Below are 22,471 nucleotides of genomic sequence, written 5' to 3' on the forward strand. Positions count from 1 at the left end.
ATTGGCTGGTGTGGTGTGACTGTTTTCTGGATCCAGCATTGCTGTTTCTTGTTTTTCTACCTTGCCAATGTATCTTTATTCATGGTCTGTGCAGGGCACTGGTTGAAGGAAACATTGCTCCAGGAGCAGCTGGAGTAAAGGATGCCTGGGTTGGTTTTTGTCTCCTCAGTTTTGCACTTAGAAAACAAGCAAATATTGTTCAGATTAAAGAAAAAAAAAGGCTGCTATGTAAAATTTGCTCAGAACTCCATACCCCTCTTTGGTTTAATCATCTAAGAACAAATGAGATTTTCTGTTGGGAAGTAGTTTTATATGTATTTGTGTTCCTTGCCCTTGTGCAGTAGTACTGCCAATTATATTTATTAGCTCTAAATATTAAACAGCTGGAAGGATTCCATTGTATATAAATAAGACATTTGAGACCTGGAAGGATGCCATTTCTAATACAGCCAGCTGGTGCTTTTTACAGTTACATTCAGCACAACACTACTGAATTTCACTGTACACTGAGTGTTGTGTTAATGACAATAGGAGAATGTGGGGTGGTTTGGGATTCCTCTAGGAAAAGCCATTGTGTAAAAATACATTGTTTTGAAAGACTGGCTAGCAAGGAAATGCTATATAATGCACCTGTTTTGTGCATTTTGATGTAAATACTTTTTTTGTTTATGTGTTTTGCTGGCAAATACAAAGCAACAAACTGCAGGGGCTTTTTAAATGTGAATTTTTAAGTGTTCTGGTGCCACAGATGTTTTTCACTTTCTCTGTTGTGGTGCTGTTTTCCCATTTAAGTAAGAATTTCATGCTTAAAAATTCCTGTTTGCTGGTGGTTCTGAAAGCATTTGCTAATGCTTTGGGGTTTTTTTATGAAGGCATCATTGACTCTTTCTTACAGTACAAGAAATAACTAAAATAGTAACACAAATGTTGCCCTACCATTAATTTGTTCTATGTATTAGAAAACAGGGGCATAAATGTGGGCAAGGGATCCCTATTTGGGTAGCCAGCAAATAGTTTGGAGAAGTGGGTTCTTCCCATTTTTAATTGACTGTGTCCTGATTATTTCTTTGTAGAAGTTTGCCATCACTGCCTGTGTGGCTACATTCAGTTTTAGGTGCTAGGTAGTGCTTTAGGTGAACCAGAGGATGGTGTTGGATGACCTGATACTTTTTATTTGTGTTATTATTAAATATTTACAGAAGATTATTGTTATGAGTGAAATGTCATGTCTAACATTGTGTGAAATAACTTCTGATGATAATTACTCGAAGGCACATTTTTTTTCACCAGGTTGCCACATCCACAGCCGTGGGTGAGTTCCATTTTGGGTAAATTTCTATCTCTGAAACAACTACACTTAGAGGCTGAATCTTACCTAGTCTATTCAATGCTTGTGGAGAAAGGTGCTTTTATACAAATTATTGTTCAGTACAGATTTCAGCCATGGGGACTGTTATGTTGAGAACTTCCCAGAAAATCTGCTTCACCTGGGAGATAAATAAGACTGAAACCTGCTTCTCCAGGAGATATATAGCCTACGAAAAGAAAAAAAAAACCAAAGCTGTAAATGATTTGCTTGTCCAAGCTCTGAATGGGTGTTTGAATGCTGGATTCAAATGTCTGTTAGGAACTCAGATGTTATCCTCGTTGTGGTGACCTTTTTACCTCACTGTGGTTAAGAGGCTTTTGCTTGCTGAAGGGTGAGAATCAGCTGTCCTTAAAAATTTCATGATGAAGTACTCATCTGTCTGCCAATTAGAGATGGGGGGGAAAAGATGGCTTTCCTTGTCTTTCTGCAGTTTGGTTTAATTTATAGTTTAGTATTCCCATGATAAGGTATGTGCTCTTGCTTTCTCAATATTGTTTATTTGTGCTTAGCTGCTGTAAGGCAGTTATTTATTATAATATTTATTTTATTTTCCTTCCCACTTCTTTAAAAACTCAGAAGCATAACTGCATGGAACACAGATCTGACTGGTTTGGATAATTTGGGATAAATTTGGAGCTAGTTGTGTGGTAAAATGATAGACCTCAGTTTTTCTTGGGGAGGTTTAGTATCTGGATACTCCTAATAAGAGTTTCTCATCTCACCTGAGCACTCAACAGACAATATACTAATATTTTGTCTTGCTTGTAATTCTGAAACAGTTTTGCTTAGCTGTGAAGAAACCCAAGTTTTAGGTTGAAGCTATGAGTGTACCAAAGTCTGTGTCTTGGGAGGGTTTATGTGATGGAAATGATCCATTTCATTATGTGTATAACTTAATCAGAAAACTTGCAATGCGACTTATTCTTTCATTTGCAACTTAGAAAAAACTAAAAATAAAATCTGTGGCCAGAGCCAGTGACATGAGGAAATTTCATTGATTTTTGAATGTCAAATGTAGACAAAAAAAAATTCCGTGGTACTTTTAAAGTTTCTTAAACTCCCAAATCAGATCATTTTCTGTCCTCTGATCTCAGCCGTTGGTATTTATGGGCCTTGAATCAACATCTTTGGTGATGTTACGAGGAAAGTTTCCATACTGATGAGCTGCTCTGGAATGCATTCTCCTATAATATGGTCATTACAGGGTTTTTGTTAATAGCAACCTTTCAGAGCTCTTGCATCCTGCTACTATTTTGTTGAACTTTAAAATAGTATGTGGGAAGGTTCTGGTTTTTATTTAGACTTGAATTATTTTATTGCTCATCTCAAGTTGGAGTTTTATACTTTGTAGTTTAAGAGTTTTATAGCAACGTGATGCTGACAGAAAAAAATGGGTTTTTTTGCAATCACACAGTTGCATATATGTTGTATTGTAAGTCACAAACATCCTTCCGTTTCTTACTGTAATTCAGGTTGTTTTTTTTTTTTATTATGATGGATAAAAAGACACAAAAAGTGATTTCACAGGCAGGATGAAAGAATTGAGATCACTCGTGTCCTAGATTCCCACATTGAGAGGGAGCTTTTTATTGAGGCTGCTCATGACGTTATAGAAACGTCCTGCATTCACTGCTGTACATTTCCTTTTGTAAAGAAATTGGAAGAAATAAACCAAAGCCGTAAGTCCAGCACACTGCCAGATCTTGGAGAAGAAAATCCTTTTTGGCCCAACTCTGTCACTCAGAGACAGGAGTTAGACCCTCTCACTGGGGATCTGGAGATTTTTCTACACCACTGAAAGGAATCTCTTGTTTCCTGTCATTAACAGTATCCAACAAAGATTTTAAGAAGTGAAAAGCAAAAAGAAGAACATTTTCCAAAAGCCAAGTTACATGCTGAGAAGGGAGTGGTGCTATGGCACTTCTGGACATATTTCAGAAATATTGAAGGTGCCTGAAGGCATCAGGGGAGCATGATATAAATACTGTGTAATAATATGAATTCAGAAATTGTGCCCCACATCATTCTGACATAGAGTCCCTTTTTTATAAACACTTTTATAGAAACATCTTCCTAAAAAATTTTGCATTTATCATTCCTGTTGGTCTTGTAGGAGGATAGTCCTGTCATTTTTCCTGTCATTCCAGAATTCCAGGACTTGGCTATTAATTTCCTCTCTAACAGTAGCCAGGACTGATGAACATCCATTAGTTTTGTACAGTTTTGAAAGAAATTCCAGCTGGGACATCTCTGCAGTGTAATGCTCCATGGACCAGAGTTACCAAAGATTTAGTTTTTATTTGTCATTAACTTGATCTCATTTGATTGATAATAAATTAAGCCAGTTTCCCCAAGTTGGGACTGTTTTGTCCATGGCAGTAACGTGTGAGTGACCTCTCCCTCTCCTTATCTCGACCCATGAGTCTTTTTTTGTATTTTCTCTCCCCTTTCCATCTGTTTTACTATTTTCCCTGCATAATTTCATCCCTGGAATAAGAATTTCTCTCTATTTATTTTTTTAAAGAAATTTTGTAACTGTTTTAGCTTTACAGGACAAGTTGAACATGAGTTACAAGTACAGAAATAAAAATTAAAACAGGCGTAAATATAGGTGTTTGAGAAACATTAACAGAAGAAGCTCATGGGTCATGGAATGAAAATTGTCTCAATATCCTTGGTGATCTGTTTACCATGAAGATCACTTGGAGATGACAACACAGAGGCTTACTGGGAAGAGTTGCAATGCATGAGCAATGCAAATGTACTGCTTGCCTTTTACTTTGATCATAATAGCTATTGAATTTCCAAATGTATTTGAATCTGGTACATGTTGTGATTTGGGTGCTCTTCCTGTAGTTTTGGTGATTTATTTCATGTTTTTCTAATGCAATAGCTGCAATCTCCACAATTTTATGTGTTAAAATATTTTATTCAAGTTAGCACCCAGTGTGAGAGTGGCATTGCCCTTCAGCAATGCCTCAGCATTAAATGATAGATTTAAAACTTTATTGTTCATGAAGGTGGACTAACACAGACTTCCAGGCAATTTGATCTTCACTGAAAATTATTGAAGTGATAATTGCATGAAATTATTAATTGAAGCTTCTAGGTGAAGAGCATAGTGGTGATGCTACCTCTGTCATGCAAGTCCTACATCTACATTCGAACGTCTGTGTAAGCGTGTTGGATAAGAAACTTAGTCAAAAAAAATTACTATCAGGCTTGTTCAGAAAACTAACATCTTGCTGTGGAGATATTTTAAGCTCTACAAGTTCCTGGTTTTGTCTCTATCTCCCACTGGACATTTAAAATAGAACTGATTAGAAATGATAAGGAGAAGATAATCACTAGATGACTTCTGAATCAGTGTGAGCCGCTTAAAATGTCTGTAAAATTTAGTTTCATTATATAATCTTATCTAGTTTCATCCAGGTGTTGTTACTGAGTGGTTATTTGTCCAGGTAAGAGCTCCAGAGAACCAGTGCATCCAGTTTCTCTGGAGGCAGTTATGGCATCTGAGGGTCTCTTTGCAGCAGGGTTAGATCATTGGCTCAGGGCCTGTGCTTGTGCAAGGACATCTGCCAGAGGAGAGTCCTTCACTCATTTTTGGGAAGTTGACAGAGGCTGGGAGCCAGGGTCCAGCTGCCTCTTCTGCAGGCAGCAGCTCATCCTTGTATGGTTGGTGCCAAGCTCTCAAGTGGCCACGGGCTCCAGTGCGGTAATTTTGACTCAGAAAGTCCCTGCACTGCTGGCTCTTTTTGGCAATGGATCCTGCTGTGGCGTGCTGCAGCATATCAGCTGCTGTAGACACATCCAAGATAGTGTTTTAAACTCTGTTGAGCTAGTCAGGAAGAGATAAAACTTGTGTATAGTCAGGTCTGTAAAGTGAACTCCAGTAAACTTGGTTTCAATTAAAGAAAGAGTATTTACACTACTTTTATCTGCTGGTTTAATAATGTGATTTAAAATCACATCTTCAGTGGTGTGTGGACAATTTCATTGTGCAGACCAGCTCTTAGTCAGATCAAAACTTCCTTAAATCAGTGGGTGGAGACTGAGAACTCTCAGATGCTACTCTTGATATGGCCATGGGTTTTTTTTCCTTGCTTTGTATATGTGGGTTATATACATGCATTGTAAACCCAAGAAACTGTAAACACTTCTGCGCCACGATTTTTGTCTTTATAGTGGGAATAGTTCTTTCCTCTCCTACTGTCTGCACTACACTAAAGTCCTGCAGCAAAAGGTGCTTATGTAAAGCAAGTAATTAGTAAATTGAGATCTTAAATAGGAAATTGATGTGACTTGATTTTTGAGGGAAAATGTTTTTCTGGTAGAAGTTCTTCTTTGTCTCCATCCCCTAGGGGTGGCATTGATTTATGACAGCATACTTAATTCTCCAGTTTTTGTTGTGGGTTTTTTTTTTACTTTTTCCTGTGATTGGTAAATATTCCTTTCTAGACAGTGTGACTTTAGAAAATCAGGTAGGATTGGTACATGAGTAATTTACAAGTAGGAAGCCCCTTCCTTCGTGTTTTGGGTCAAGAGAATTTGTCAGCTGATGGCTGCTGTAAAAACAAATCATGGCCCTGTGTTCTTCAAAAACCATTCTAGTGTCGTGGCCTATGTAGTCCACAGAAGAACCAATTAATCAAGATATGGTAAATTGGTAGCAATTCTTAGTCCGGCTCAACGCAGTTTCCAGAGTTATTGTTTGTCCAGAGTGTATATATCCCAAGGAGAATCAATTGTTATGCTTTGAATAAATCTAAAACTGTAACATTTTATTGTGACTGTATGGAATTTCAGCTGGAGCCGTTGGCTTTTGTTTAATCTTCGAAATAAAACTGGTTCTAATAGTGTTAATGTGTGTTGTTCTTGAGGATCTCTTCTGTTTGAGGTGAGTGTAGTTCTTGTAAAGACATGGAATTGTGGTGGAAGGGACAGCACTGCTTATTGTTTAGGAAATCAGAGGGTTTTAATAATGCAAAACACCTTGAAGTAACTTGGTCAAAACTGACTTATTAATGGTGAATTCTGTGTTCATTTAAGATGTTTATGTGTTTTAATAAGAAAAAAGTAAGCACAAGTTCAACCAGACTTCATTGTTTATTTTATAGTGATGTCCAAGCAAAGTTATTCTTGCTTTTTCACAGCTTTTGCTCGAAATGTGATTTTTATTGGTATAATCATGAATCTTAAAACATTTCCTTTTCTTCTTTTTTATTTTTTAATCCAGTGGGAGGAGATTAGTGGTGTTGACGAGCATTACACTCCAATCAGAACTTACCAAGTGTGTAATGTCATGGATCACAGCCAGAACAATTGGCTGCGGACAAACTGGATCCCGCGCAACTCGGCTCAGAAGATCTATGTGGAGCTCAAGTTCACCCTGAGGGACTGCAACAGCATCCCCCTGGTCCTGGGCACTTGCAAGGAGACCTTCAACCTGTATTACATGGAGTCTGATGACGACCACTCGGTCAAGTTCAAGGAGCACCAGTTTACAAAGATCGACACCATCGCGGCCGACGAGAGCTTCACACAGATGGACCTCGGCGACCGAATTCTCAAGCTGAACACAGAAATCCGTGAGGTGGGGCCCATCAGCAGGAAAGGCTTTTACTTGGCTTTCCAGGACGTGGGCGCGTGCGTTGCCTTAGTGTCGGTGCGGGTGTACTTCAAGAAGTGCCCTTTCACCGTCAAGAACCTCGCCATGTTCCCGGACACGGTGCCCATGGACTCCCAGTCGCTGGTGGAGGTGCGGGGCTCCTGTGTCAACCATTCCAAGGAGGAGGAGCCCCCCAAGATGTACTGCAGCACGGAGGGAGAGTGGCTCGTGCCCATAGGGAAGTGCTTGTGCAACGCTGGCTATGAAGAGAGAGGCTTTGCGTGCCAAGGTAACGATGCCCTCCGTGTGCATAGCTCTGCTCTGAGCAGGGGCTTCCCCGCGTTTCCCTGCCCTCTGTGTTGGGTTGTGCTCATTTGCTCCAGGTTCTGGAGAGAAATCAATTAGGTGTTAAAATCACCATGGAAATGGGGTTTGTTAAAGCTGTGTAAATAACGTAATTTGCTAAAAATACTTGGTAAGAGTCAACAATTGATTTTTAGTAACATGTTCTGTAGCAAATCTAGGCTCTCTTACCACTTTTGGACTTTCTTCCAATCTACAATAGTTTTCTTAAATGCTTGTGTCAAAAAAATGATTTTTTTTTTTGGTGTCTCTTTTTCTTTTAAACTTTGTGGCTTGATGTATGACTTTTGCCACTGAGCTGTGTTGGTTAATTGGGATTGGCTGGAAAAAAAAAAGTAGTAATGTTCCTGTAGCATAATTACTAAATGCAGATGCATTTGAAAAATTGATAGTTGAACTTTATTCATAAATACTCATGTGTTTAACTCAATTTCCTCCAAAGTTTTGATTTCTGCAAACTGTGGTTATGTGAATGCTCCCAAGAACAACAGTACAGGGATTCGGGCTTTTTACAGAAATGGTCTTTTAAATCTTAGAGAACTGCATATTGTATTTACTAATTTTCATATCAACCAAGGTGATAGCAGCTAACATTTTTATGCTTTTTATAAAGTTACATTTGAAGTTTTGTGCTGATTCAGTCTTATCACAGAGTGCCTTGAAGGGTGCTGGCTGTGGGCAAAGGGTCTTCCATTAAATATGTAAGTAAAAGTTAGACAGTAGTATCTGGAAATCCCGTGGATGGAAGAAGAATAGCTGAGATGTTTACTGCAGGTGGTGTGTATGCATAGAACAGAAATTTAAAGTATTCTGAACCTTGTTGGGACAGTGCCTACTCCTTTTTATCAGTCCTGCAATAATACTTGTGTCAATCAAGTCCTGGGGAGATACTTAGAGCCCATCAAACTGTAGCCAGGTTGTTGTGAAAAGTATAATCCTAAATAGCATGAATTTTTCTCAGAAAATGCCAGGGAGATGTGTGGGGAAGGGGGTAAGAGTGTTCTTGCTTTGATTTTCTTTTAAGTAGATTTAAAATAATTTTTTACCCTTGAAAAAATTGAGTAGCCAGGTCTGAGGATGCTTTTTTGAGGTTAGGTACTGATATTAAGAAAAAAACCCAATTAAACTCTTCTGTTAAGAGCTGAATTCAGGGGAGGATATTTTATTGTTCAGAAATGCTTTATCCAGGGCCTCCTACAGCTGCACTTAGAAATGCTAAAACAGGAGCAATACTCTTTTATCCACTGCCTATGTTGTTGCTTGCCACAGAGCCTCTGGTCCTGTAAATGGTTGAAGGCTGTTGGTTTAGAGTTTCAGTTACACGTGAGCACAAAGAGACAAGCACTCCAGAAAGCGTCACTACAACTGAGCAAAAGGAAAGCTAAATAAATTAAACTAAACTTTTATTTAAAATGAGTTCTCAGATGCTTGGGGCAGGCAAGGTAGCTCCTACTGAGTTCTACAGAGAAAATCAGACCATAGAATGAAAATATTTTTCTGGTTTTTGTTGGTTTTTTTTCCTCCCATACCTTTTCTTTTTTCCTTTTTTTTTTTTTTTGCTTCCTTGCTCACTGTTGATCAAGGGGGTTATATATGATGAAGCTGTTAACAATAGTGACAGGTCCTTCTGGTTTATTCAGATTTAACATAGAATGTTCTACTGACTTTTCTTGGAAGTCATATTGATCAGATTCTTTCAGTGTGATTGAAGTGGCTCTCTGGAAGCAGGAACTCAAAACCTCCTGTTTGTCAGCATTGGTGATGCAGCAGGAGTTGGAAAACTCAGAAAACCAGTTCAGTTTTCACCTCAGCCTCAAGGCTGCTCCTGCATCTTTCCTTTTATTTTTTTTCTCTCCTTTTCTTGCTCCATCTTTTAGGGTGTTTAGGGATTTTTGTGTTTGTTTGGGTTTTTGTTTTTTGTTTTGTCACCAAAAGGGCAGTAGAATGGGGATTGTAGCAATGTAACACCAAAATGGTGTTATAAGCATGGGCTGGAATGAAGGCATAACTAAGGAGAAATAAGTTTTAGTTGAAGTCTAAGGAGCAATTAGTAACAGAGGTAATTGTCTTCCTAGTAGATGAAAACATTTAAGAGCTTAGTGTGCGTCACTACTTGATCCTGCTTTCAGACTGTTTCTGATTTTGTTTGTTTCCATAATGATGTTTTCGCAAACAGTGTCCTCTTGCATGAACCGGAGATCATCGCTGAGGATTAAAATGGAGGACCTTAATGGTATAAGGTCAGCCTATATAAACTTCATTCAGAACAGCTTTGCTTTGTACTTGGAAAACTTGGCCTCCCAAATAACACAAATTTCACCAATTTCCTTGACTGCTTTCTTTTCTCTGCATAACCAGGAAAAGTCAACATAAACTCAGACCATTTTTTGTTATTAGTGTATCTTTTTATAACACATTTTTATGTAAGCTGTGAAAAGCCAGCTCAGCTGATGGGTTCTCGCTGGATGGAATATTGTCCTGTTCTGGATCCTGTTGACTGATTTTACATGTCGAGCAGCAACATCCCTACCTGTAAGTCAGTGAAAGAACTTCACTGTGACCGTCCTTGTCCTCTTTTTTGTGTGTTTGTGGAGAAATGATTTCCCAAAAATGATTTGTAGACCTCACTTTGAGGAATTCTGATATTTGTGATACACTTTGGTTAACAGCTTAAGATTTAATTCCTCCTCTAGCAAAGGCTTGTGCTCCTGCTCAGTGTTTGGAGGGATTAGGTTTGTCTGAAGTAAAGTAAGATGTGTCAGGGAGCAAGTTGGAAAAGCTACCCTTTCATACCTGTTTTCCCCCTTAATTAATACATATGTTAGTTAATTAAAATGGTATATGTCATACACTGTAAGCTGTTTGTTATTACAGCTTTGTGAGTACCACAGGGATCCTATTTAATCTTATTCTAGTATTTCATGGTTGAACAGGACTTCTTCCTCACAAAGTCTTTTATAAATTATATTTTCCTGCCACTTTGACCAAGCTACATCTTTCTGGCATCTTCTCTCTTAGAATTAGTGTGTTTTAATTAGGGGGAAAAAAAGCCAGCTGTCTGGAACTACACACTAAGCTTAATGCTTTCTAATAATATCCATCCTGCTTCTCAGTCAACAAGGAAAAAAATCATCTTTTCAATTTGTTCCCCATCAAACAGGCAGAGTAGATCAGGTCAAAGGTTTGTCTGTCTTAATATTGTTTCTCTGACAGTGACTAATGGCCTTAAGTCTCTTTAAGGTTTTATGGCAATGGATGCCATGTCTTGCGTTGTGTGAAAAACATAATTCCTTGCTGTGTTTAAGCCTTCTCTTTTAGAGTCACTGGGATAAGTTTTTCCATGTCTTTGTATAGTGAGGGAATAACTTCTCCCTTTTCAGCTTCCATATTAACAAGTTTCAAGATCCCTTTCATGTCTAATATCTCATCTCTAATAAATACATTTGTTCTGAACTTTTCCTCTCTACTAGTGCCCTCTTTTTTAGAGGACAGACTAACTGCTCTGTACCTCGTCCTTTTTGACTGCCTCTTCAAAGTAAACAATGTGATTTTTATGAAAAGGGCAATGAGTCTTGTGTGCACTATTTAAGTTTCGAGTGCAGGAGGAATTTAGAAAGTGGCTTAGAGTTTGGAACAGCCCAGAGATTGAAAGAAAGCATTCACATCACCTGCCCAGTGAGGGATCTGTACATGGAAAAGCTTGACTCAGTTTTGTTTTGAACACAGTAGAAGAGATAGATCTCACTAGCTGAAGGTTGGTTAGTTGGTGTATTGGTGTCAAAATAAATGGGAAAATGTAGGCTAAGTGGTAGAAGAGCTATCTGTAGTTCTCTAATGGTCTAGAAGGCTCGGAAATAATGGAAGCCTCATTTCAGGAGCTGTTCTTAAAAATATTGCAGTAACCAGATGATAAAGGAAGTCCTGCACTGGCAGGTCTGGACTAATAAATCTTTTCCGTCCTGAATGTGTCTATCTGTTGTTGCTTTATTTCATGCACTTCAGAAAGACCAATTGGACATGGAGAAGGTTGTTTTTCATTGCAATATCCTTAATTAGCAAGCATGCAGTGGGCAATTGTTTATCCGTGTGGGACTATGAGTGAGCTTGAATGCTCTTTTGAATGCTTCCAACAGGTGACCTTTTAGACCAAAACCAAATTTTCTGGCTCTGGTTATCAAATGAAAAATTTAAATAGGTAGGCCTGAACAGAGTGACCCAAAAAGCACAGAATAACACTTTATGCATGGTATTGTTTCAAGGTGTAGTTCTAAATTTTTGTTGCTGGAATTGAGTAAGTCTGAACTGTAAACTTCCTCTGTAATACTTTGTAATAAAGTTGTAAGTCTTAATGATGAGTGACTGACACATTTTCTATAACAAAGCCAGAAGGAAAAAGAGAGTGGAACCCTATTACAGCTGGTGAGGGGTCAGTAGCTCTGACCGAGGAAGAGGTGGCCGGTCCGGAGAGATGGTCCCAAAAGGAATCGCCTTCCCGAGGCCCGGTGTGTTCCCTCAGCTGCTGGCAGGAGGGCCCGTGCAGAGGCTGTCAGCTCTTTAGTGATTGTCAGCTCGTGATTCCAGCTCAGCTCTGCAGGGCAGCCTCCAGGCCAGACCAGGGAGAGAGACGAGAGGCCCGTGTAGCTGTTCCACACGAGGCAGCTTTATTAGTCCGGCAAAGGGGAGCCAGGGACGGGCATCTCTCTGCCCTTGCAGGGGCAGGGGGCTAGCTTTATAGGGATACAGGGGGTGGGTGTCAGAGGGTAAAGGCCAGTGGGCTACAAAGGATCTGCATAGGGTCTCCCAGAGGGTTCTGGGTTTGTCGTCTTCTTGCCGTAACTGAAGAGTAGCTGCCTTCCCAGGGGAGTTCTGCTGGGGGATTGCTCAATCTCCTTATCTCAGCAGACGTCCCTCCGGGGCACTGGTTGGGCATACCCTACAGAACCCAACAGTCCTTCCTTATGTATTTAACTTTTGGCAATGCAAAGGTGCATTGAATGGGAGAAAAGGGAGTGAGGGGTAAAGGAGGGAGAGGTTAAGTTCACCCACTGTGCCTGGTTATCGCAAAAACTACTTCACAAAACTTTCCCTAACACTAAATTTTTCAGTGCTTCAAGTTGTGCAGTGAGTATGTCCTAAATCATATTTCTCTCTCTGAGTTTCTGGAGATATGAAAGGAATGCCATCTGTGGCTGCTAAATCTGAACCATCACATACATTGCTTAATTCTTTGAGTGGAATGACTGCTTCACTTGAGGTAAAAAAATATAAAACACCATTAATACCAAGGAAGCAGAGCATTTCTCCAGACTTCTTTTTTTTTCTCTAAGCTTTAAATAACTATTTTGTCTCTGCATAAGTAAATCTAATTTTTACTTTCCTAGATCAGTAGGAAAAAAATATGACTTTACATGTAAAGAGAAAAAAGATACTGTGAGGAACTACTTAATTTTGGGCAAGTGAAAACAGAAAGAAGGCACAAATGCTTTTTGCAACTGCAAAGTTTCCCTTGGAATTAATTGAGTGGCTTGGATGTGTTACTTACCCTGCAAAAATGTGTGGCCTTAACTCTTAGACTCTGCACAGGAGCAATTATATTTAATAAAATGTAGGCAGTGATCATATGGAGATCATACAATATAATAATGGAGCTATCAAGAAAGTTTCCTTTTACATGAAATCTGAAAAAAGCTGGGGATTCAAATTTTTTCAAGCAGAGGTCTGAGGGGTGTTTTTTACTCCTTTGGTTTGTGTTGTTTTGATTTTAAAAGGCAGGAGAGATGCTTTTTAAAAGGACTCTTAATCTTTCAAGCTGGTAAACTAAAATGACAGCAGCTATAAATTATGAATCACTTTATTTGTAAAATATTCATTGTTTTCATCCACTTTATATTCTATAAGTACATAAACAGAGCACAACAGGGAAGGATTTACCTTCCTGCTTAGAATTTATTTAACTCTTATGAAAGTTATGTAGAACCTGTCCAGATGCTTTTTATGGGAGAAGAATTATGTTGCACTCAATACTTCCTAAAGATCCCAGCCAACTTTTTATGTAATATTTTCTGACTGTCACAAATTTGGGAAACATTCTCCAATTTGTTCATCATAAGCAGTAGATATAAAAATGCAAGTTTTTAAGGCAAAACTTATTGGACACAATTTTATGGTTTTCATCCACATCTGTCACAAATCCTGAAGAAAAAAAAATCATTCTGAAATTATTGGAAAAGAGATTTTTTTGATACAATACTATGCACATTCTTATGTAAGAAAAGTGTTTGTTCAGCCCTTTTTAGTTTCTTGAAACAAATCTTTACTAAATTTCTTGGAGGTAGTGATAGAAGTATTTAAAAACATTATTATAAATATTACTATAAAGTTTTTCATGTTCAGTGATTAGGAGCTTAAATGTAACATTACTGTTAAGTGTTCTTAGTAAACTTAGCAATACATCTCTCCAAGTTGTTCAGTGCTGCAGTGCCAATATATGGCAGGACTAGATAATTTAGAATTAAATTTTTGTATTTAAAACCACTTGGGAAATGAAAAGGTTCACTCAGAAAAAATGGAAATATTTGCCAAAGTGTTAATGACTCACAAAATGCAACTTAGTATAGCTGTATGTTTGTTTAATCCAGATGTCTTGCCACTTTATAAGTGTTTGTTCTGCTACTTTGTGGGTGTGTTGACAATTCCTTCCTTGTCTTCCTTACCTGCTTTTCAAGCAACAAAATGACCAGCCCGGTCTAAACCCTACAAAAAAACCCCTCCACACCACACCCCACTGCCTGGAACCCAGACTCTCTACAATTTAACAAGTTTGTGACACATTTACTTGCTCTTCTTAATGCAGAAGTTCTTGCCTTAGTTCTCTGACACTCACGTGTTCAATACCCCTGAATTTGTGTGCAGGGTTTTCCTGCAGGAATCTTCTGGATGTCTGTCACTGAGAATCCTAAGGGATCTTGCTGGCATTTCCTTAACCTTTTCACTTTAATGGGTTCCCTTCTTAGGAGGCTTTCAAAAGATTAAAAACTAAATAATGAGTATCATCCTCGGCACGTTTCTCTCGCCGTGCCTTGAGTGATTTTTCAACCTTGGAGCTGCAGGAGGATTGCATTGTCAGTGGGAATTCAGGGAATGTTGCCCATCGGTTCCTCTGACACTGGCAGAGTGTAAAGAGCCGTTTGACAATCCCCTATTAGTTCCAGAGTGGGACTTATAAAGGCTAACAGGGGTTTGCATTGCCACTGACAGCTGGCACTAGGCTTTAAATAGAGAGCAATTGCAGCAAGAGCTGTGAGTTTTGATAACACACAACTCTGAAAATACTCTCAGAGTAAGGACCATCTTGAAAGATGAGTACGAGACGACGAGAATCTTCTCTGAGTCTGCTGCTCCTCAGCGTGAAGCGCAAGATGTTGTGAAAACATGCTGTTGGCAGACATCTAAATAACCAGCAATTGATAGCAGACTTTATTGAAACACTCAGGCTGTGGGAGAAGTATCAGCATTTGCTGTTTCTTGGATGACAAACTGAATAACATTCAGTTCATTTGTAGTGCTTCATCCTCCCTGAGTTTGAAGTTGCAGTTTTATTCTTTACAGCACGCCAGGAAAATAATAACTTGCACTTCACACAGCCGTTTAGGGAGAGAAGATGCAAAGTTCAAAGAATTTGTTGGTAGCTTCAGCTTTAAGTACCTGCATCAGGTACCGTGGCAATTAATGGGGGTGTTGTTCTGAGGCAGGGACAGACCTAAACAATGACAAATCCTTCACAGGTCAAGGAGGTGAACTATTTCACTGTCATGGCTCTGTGGGTTCAGTGGTTGTCTACTGTAAGGTTAAAATTTGATGTGATAATTTAGAACAGCTGCTCTTTGACAGGAAGATTCACTTTCAGCAAGGGAAGAGAAAGCCATATGGTAAAAGTTGACACTGTGCCAGACCTGAATAGCTGCAGAAGTGATACAGGACAGTTCTCTTCAACACTATGCTCAAAGTAAGGCATTTTACTTGCCATTGGTGTTTCCAATCTGTGTGCTTTTTTGAATCATAACTTAACTGACCTACAAGTATTTTTTCCTAGTTATTTTTATATAATACTTTTTATTAACAATGATGATTAATTGGCAGAAAAGGGTGGTGGGCTTTAAAAATACACGTTCATAGCCCTGTGCAGACCAGTCTTTGTGCTCTAAACACGTATCAAAGTTTCATAGAATGTTTGCTTCAAGATTTTCAAGCTATTTAACATTTATTGTTAGAGGATGTGTCCCACACTTTAATTCAGATGCTTTTAGCAAAGTAATTCACTTAAGTGATGCTGCCTTTATTCACATACTTAAATTTTAGTAAATTGATCATGTGAAATAGCATGAAATATCATGAAATTAGTAATTCCCAGTGCTCATCCTAAACAGTAGTGGTCAATAGGAATAAGGTGGTCATCAGGAGTTCAAAATCTTATGCAGAATTCATCTGTCCCCCAATTTGGAGGAGGGGAATCACTTGTCACAATAATTAGTTCTAGGTAAAAAAAACCCCAAAACATAGACTCCTTTTGATCTGGCGGAGATTTTTAAGGGAAGGAGAGTAACAGAATAAATTACTTAGAGTGCCCAGCTCTTACCTTTAAAAAGTGCCACTAAACAAGTGACCAAAACCTTCCACCAGCAGTGCACTTGCCTCTAGAAATACTTTTTTTTGGTGTGTCCCATTCCCCCATCTCCCCCCCGTAATGAGGATGGGACAAAAACCCGTTGTTTAAAGAAGAAAAAAATTCTTTCCTTCTCCAAGAAAAAGAAAATCTCTGAGGTGATTATAGTAAAGCAGTCAAATATATTGAAATGGTCATCTGTTACCCAGCTGAGCTTAGAAAAGACCTAAAGTGTGGCAAAAATTTTAAAGTCAAATATGAAACATGTTCTTTGATGTTCTGCAACCCTATACAGAGGTCATTTATGCAGAGTTTGACCTAGCCTGACCAGCCCCTTTATCTCTGTAAGAGGTAATTTTAAGATTAAGGTATGTACCTATAGAATTGTTCATTTATAAATGTCTTCTGTAGCATTTTTTTAATGCCACATTAATAGTAGGGTGCTGTAGAATCCAGTGAGTAAAAATTCCTCCTCTGTTTTGCTAATGAACAGCATAATGTAATTATTATTATTATTATTAAAAGATATACAAGTGAATTATTCAATAATATGTAATTCAGATTTAACAGGAGCACCTCCAGCTGCTGTAATGTGCCTCTTTAGATGCCAGAACAACTTGAACTCTGAAGATCTAACAGGATTTTTTTTCCTGATTTTGGTAATGTGATCCTAATACTGAGATGACAGCTATGGGCAGTTTATTTTAAGAAGCTACTCTTCAAATCTGTTCTAGGAATTTTCAGGTTTTGCTCCCAAAAGAATAATGTGGAAAACTAAAACAGGGCTGAGGGACTGTGACTTGAAGTGGAGTCAAAGTGTATTAAACACGAGTATGAGATCACTGTTGCAGCTGTGAGACTGGAGTTATCCTGGGGAGGAGGAGCCTGGGTAGGAACCAAGACTCAGATCAGCTGAAGAAGTAGCTGGTTAGAAATCTCAGGTAACCACAGCTAATGAACCTTCTGCTTCATTAATTAATGGATCATTCCTTCAGCTGCTACTTTTATGCAGTGTATAATGTCTCTGACTTTTTTGACTGTGTCCAGAGCTTTCACCTCGAGCTCATATGAATATACAGAGGATGGATATGAAATTTTTACGTGTGTGTGGCATTTAATAAGCAATGACAGTCCTGTTTCTCACACCATGTGAGCGGATGAACTGGCAGTGAAATTAACAGTAAAAGGGGAATCAGCTTCGGTGTCTCTTCTCTGCCCACACCAACCACAGCAGATGGTGGAAGAAAGCTAAAAGCATTTTTTCAGGAGGGTCAGAATAAGAAAAAGAGCTAGAGGAAAGAGAATAGAGAGAAAAAATCACCATAGTAAATAAAATATTGTTTCACTGAAACCTAAATGCTGCAATTAGTATTCTCAAAAAAGCCCCAAAACTAAGAGGCTCTCCTGAGAAAAGAAAGAATACTGATTTTAGTTCAGACAGGAGTCAATGGTGTCTTTAAAGGAAGATGTAAATCTCGTATGCAAGTTTGCTCTATGCCTAACTGCTAAAGATATTCATGTTTCAGGGGAAAAAAATATGGTGGCTGCTTCGAGTCCATGTTTGGGTATAAGGTAGATCTCACACAGAATTGGTCTGCAAATAATAATAATATCAGAACAGCAATAATGAGTGTGTTACACTGGGAGATTTAAAGCCAGTGTGAGGTACAGTAAGCAGGGACACATCTCCTGTGTCTCAGTGAGCCCTGTCTAAATGAACCTGCAGACTAGAAAGGTTTATTGTTTTCTTAAGAGCCTTCCTCTCAGAATTCTCTCTCTGAATTTTGTCTGGACAGCATTTTAAGAATGTTTCCTTGATGTTTCTTTGTGTCACTGAATTTTCAAGGGCTCTGATGAATATGTACCTAGCAGTTTCTCAGAAATTATGGAAATTACATGGGGGGGTTGGACTGGAAGATCTCCAGAGGTCCCTTCCAACCCTGTCAGTTCTGTTATTCTGTGAAATTGAAAGCCCAAAGACTGCACCTAGTTCTAAACTCAGTGGATTCGGGGTTTTTTGAGTTTGAAAAGCCTTGTGTCCAGTGGATTTAGCTCTGCTCTGCAGAGTTCTTAGCAGAGGGACATGAAATAAAGTGCTTGTCAGTGGCCATGTCCACATCCATGGTTTCTCTTTGCAGGGATGACTCAGAGGTGCAGTTTATCATCCTCATCCTTTGGGAACAGCTGCTTCATGCCATATTCATGGGCAAGCAGCTGCTGTGGCCAGGGAGGAGGTGTGTGTGCAGCACAGGGGAACTCAGAGTCCTCCTGCTCTCTGCTTTCTTTAGCTGCTTACAACAGGGGAGAGGAGGGTATCAGGTGATGGATCCCTCAGGGGGTTGGAGGAAGAGGGTGGCAGAGCTTTTTGGGCTGGGTAAAAGTTAATCCATGTTTGCCCTCACACTGCAACCATGCTACTGATCTGTTCTAATCCACAGCAAATCCGAAATGTGATGACAATAATACAGCTCGCAGGAGTTTTCACCCAATTGGATTTTGAGTTTTACCTCTGATCCACATCTGCAGTGTGATAGCAACCTAACCTTTTAATTTTTAATCTCTTTCCTGACCAAGTAGGCCCTGCTTCCCCCCAAAAGTTAAATACTAGTGTTTAATTGAAAAATACACAATGCACTGCCAAATCCTCTGGTAAAAGCAGGTGTTCAGGCACAAGCCTGTTTAGTAAAGAGCTTATTTAAACATGGATTAAAGGCTTCTTTGGAATGGAATACGTTGGTTTTTTCTGCGCAATAATTACTTTCCAGAGCCAGTGTGTCTAAATGACTGTCTTAAAACTTAGTATGCCCTCTATCCCAAATTCTCTTATAATTTGGAATTATCTTATAGCTTGTTAGTTATCCATCTGCTGGGAAGCTTCCTTGTCTGTTTTGCAGTCAGGACAGCCAAGCTATCACCTCCTGCTTGCCCCTTGGTATCAGATCCCCAGATGTGCATCCCCAGATTGCAGATCCATGAGGTTGAAGTGGTCATTCAACCTACAGGTGTTTTCTTGCTTTTGTATGGTTTGGAGAAAAAAAAAAAAGCTCAGGGGGGACCTTCTCTCTGCTCTACAAGTGCCTGAAAGGAGGCTGTTACAAGGTGTGGAGTGGCCTCTTCTCCCAGAGAACTGCAACAGGACAAGAGGACACAGCCCCAGGCTGTGCCAGGGAAGGTTCAGGTTGGCCATCAGGAAGAGTTTTTTCCCTGAAAGAGGGCTGCCCAGGGAGGTGGTGGAGTCCTGGCAGTGTTCCAGAAACAACTGGACATGTCAGCGCCATGCTTTGGTTGACACAATGGTGTTTGGTCACAAGTTGGACTGGATGATGTTGGAGATTTTCTCCAACCTTAGTGATTCCATGATTCTGTGCTCCTCTAAGTTATTTTTCTTAGGCACATCAGATTCCTTGCTGAGCTCCTGCCTTCTACATTAATCTGCTTGTTAGATTGGATGTTTGAAAGCAGGGAAGGAGTTTTATCCTGGATCAGTTTGGTCAAATCTATCAGATTCCCAAACACATGTGAACACAAGGTTATGCATTCATAACCTTGCTGTGGGATTCAGCTGATTTTGTGAGATCATGTGCAGGACTCTGAAAAAAGTTGCTGGGAGTGAGGACTTTAGAAATTCTCTTGAAATCTTAGAGGTGAAATGTTTTGATACAGTTAAGACTTTTGGTTTTCCTTGCAGACTGTAAATCTGCTTTGGGGCATTTCACCTTGTTTTGTGGTGTTTCCTGATGTGTTTGTTGACTTTCTATAGACTGTTTCCATTACTTGAGAATCTGTCTGTGTCCAAAGGTTGATTTAAAAACAAACCAAAGAATAAACAGTGTTGCATATTCTCTTTGCAAACAATTTAGAAACACCTACTGGTTTTGGATAACAGTCATGTCCTGCAGTAATTTGAGAAGGTTTCTAGCTGGGGGGAAAAAAGAAAATGTGTCATTTTTTCCTTCCTCTAGTAATTATGAAGATTTTTGGAGTGAGATGTACTTGACTGTTACGTACTGGAGACTCTTGGATGTGAGCAGAATCGTTCACACCAGGTTCCGTTAGGAATTCTCTTTATGTCAAGCTGACCACATGAAGAGATGTGACAACTGCCATTTTGTATAAAAGTTGAAAAAGAAAAAGATATTTATGAAGACAATTATTGATAGAGGTATTAAACATTCCCATTGGAGAGTCATCAAAATTGTGCTTGAGAGGCTTTTGTAACTTCCAGTGAAATGTTTCCTAACAAATAAAGGCTTGTTCGTTCTAGGGGAATTCGGTTGAAGAGAAATGAGTAAAAATGGCCAGTGGCTCTGGGAGTCCTTCTCCCTGAGGAGCAGGAGCACCTTCTGCACCAGCAGCCATCCATAACGTCAGAGCATTCATTTCTCCCTTTGTGGTTGTTAACATAACTTTCCACTTCACCTTCTCACGCTGTGATGGACCTGCAGACCTCTGCACAGGCTGCTTTTCCTGCCTGTGTGCTGTGTTCCTGTTTTGGTAAGAGGGAATGGGTGGATAGGCAGGGGCAGATTTCCCACCTCTGAGCTGGCGAGCTCTTGGGCTCAGGATTGATGCTCATGGCTGGCTCGCAGTGGGAGCCACTGGAACCAGTGACAGAGACAGATGATGGCACGCTGGAGCCTGTCAGTGGAAAATGGCAGGGGCCTGAAAGAGGAGGAATGCTTTCCTCATCAGCAAGGCTTGATTTTTTCCTCCTGTGAAGGTGGGACATGGGGGAATGGCTGCCTGGTGGACGATGTATTTTCCTTTGTCTTTACGTTTGAGATGCGGAGTCTCTAACCACATGCCAGGGTTGTTGCTTGTGCAGTCACTGAAATCAGTGGTGGAGTTCGCATTGATTTAATCGGAAGAAGTCAAGAATTTCAAACAATCAGCTCTTGGACAGATGTGAACATGTGGCTTTTTGATAAAATGCTGTGCCTCTTAAACAACAACATATCTCTCTACAGTTAAGAAAGCAGTGCAATATATTAGTGAATAAATTTTTGTATGTGTGAAATACAAAATCAAAATACAAATCAGGTCATGAAATTTGCAAAATTATTAGTTAATCAATTGTTTAGCTAATTTACCTAGAGAATATCTTTAGCTTTGTCAGTCACTCAAAATCACCTCTTTTTTGTATTTTATTTTATATTTTTGTATTGTGATTTAAGGTACAAGACAGTTGGTGTGCTAATAATATTAATCAAGTGGCATTCTTTTAAATTCCAGCCTCTGTAACTTAACATCAATGTGAACATTGAAACATTTCAATGAAGTATATAACATTTGTGTGACATTAATTCTAGTGAATGTGATCCAACTAGAAAACAAAAGTATTTGGCTGTGCGACTTTACTAATAGATGGAGTCCAACTTTCAAATGATCAATTTAATAAGCAAATACTTAGTTAAAGAGATGCTTTAGCACATATTTAATCTAAAAATAGTATCTCACAAAACAATAAAAAGGCAGCAGCTGAGCTTCACCAGCACAAGTATTTGCAATAATTTTGTGTGTTTAAATGTAATTTTGTCCAGCTGAAACTTAGGTTAGACTGTAGAAAGCTATGTACACTCTGGTGTTTTTACAGCTCTCGTTATTCAGGATCCAGCCCTGCCATCGAGAAACTTAATGCAATGTTTGTACATCAAGGCTTTGTAAAAAAATAAATGTTTTTTATCAGTTACAAAAAATATCACCAGTGGCCCACACATGTTTTGTTACAGAAGAATTATGATAACCTGAAGGCTTTGTTTTTATTGCTTTTGGGTTTGGATTTTACAGAGTCCTCGTGGTCCCAGTTTCATTACAGCTTTACGCATGAAAAATGCTCCAATTAGCAATATATGGAAATGGTTTGCAAATGGTTTGCTCGTTCCCTGTAATTTAGGAGTTTGCATAAATTACTGCATTCACAGGACTGAACTTCCAGCATGCCTGAGGGCTTTGGGTCTGGGCTTCTGGTTCAAGTCAGTCGATGCAATACCTTAAGAGAAAACCTGTCCTTTTCTGCCTTTTTTCTTGATGTGTATTTTCTTTTTGTCATATCTATATCTCTGTACAGATACGAGTATAGATACAGATATATATCTATATAAAATACATCGATACATCCCACAGAAAGAAGAACTGAAAGTCTATTCCCTCTGCATGCCTTGAGAGAGCAATTTGCAAAATACAGAATAGGGAGATTTATTTGAAAACATATGGAAACCGCAGGGGGGAAGCCTGAAGAGGCCACTTGCCCCAGCATGGGATGCTCCACCTTAACCTGACCAGAAGCTGCTGGATCAGGCTGGGTGACCCCATGCTGGGGCTGGCAGCCTGCAGGAGCTCAGTGACCAGGGAAATTTGCCTCTCAGGCCACTGCTGCCACGAAATATATTTCCCTGTCCATAAAGCCCAAACTTGCCAAAACATAGCGGAATTTTACCTAATGCAAGCTATGTGAAAAAGCAATGAA

At 39.3% G+C, this 22,471-nt stretch overlaps 1 protein-coding gene across 6 annotated transcripts in view; it reads left to right on the forward strand.

Moving 5' to 3' along the window:
* EPHA3 (EPH receptor A3) overlaps positions 1-22,471 on the forward strand; it is a 186,124-nt gene that overhangs the window by 52,414 nt on the left and 111,239 nt on the right. For all 6 annotated transcript variants that reach the window (XM_019285940.3, XM_039555072.1, XM_039555043.1 and 3 more), the window contains exon 3: positions 6,609-7,269. In XM_019285940.3, the coding sequence (XP_019141485.1) occupies positions 6,609-7,269 (661 nt within the window). The remainder of the gene's footprint in view (positions 1-6,608; positions 7,270-22,471) is intronic.

The sequence above is a fragment of the Corvus cornix genome, chromosome 1 (assembly GCF_000738735.6).
Source record: "Corvus cornix cornix isolate S_Up_H32 chromosome 1, ASM73873v5, whole genome shotgun sequence".
Classification (NCBI taxonomy): domain Eukaryota; kingdom Metazoa; phylum Chordata; class Aves; order Passeriformes; family Corvidae; genus Corvus; species Corvus cornix.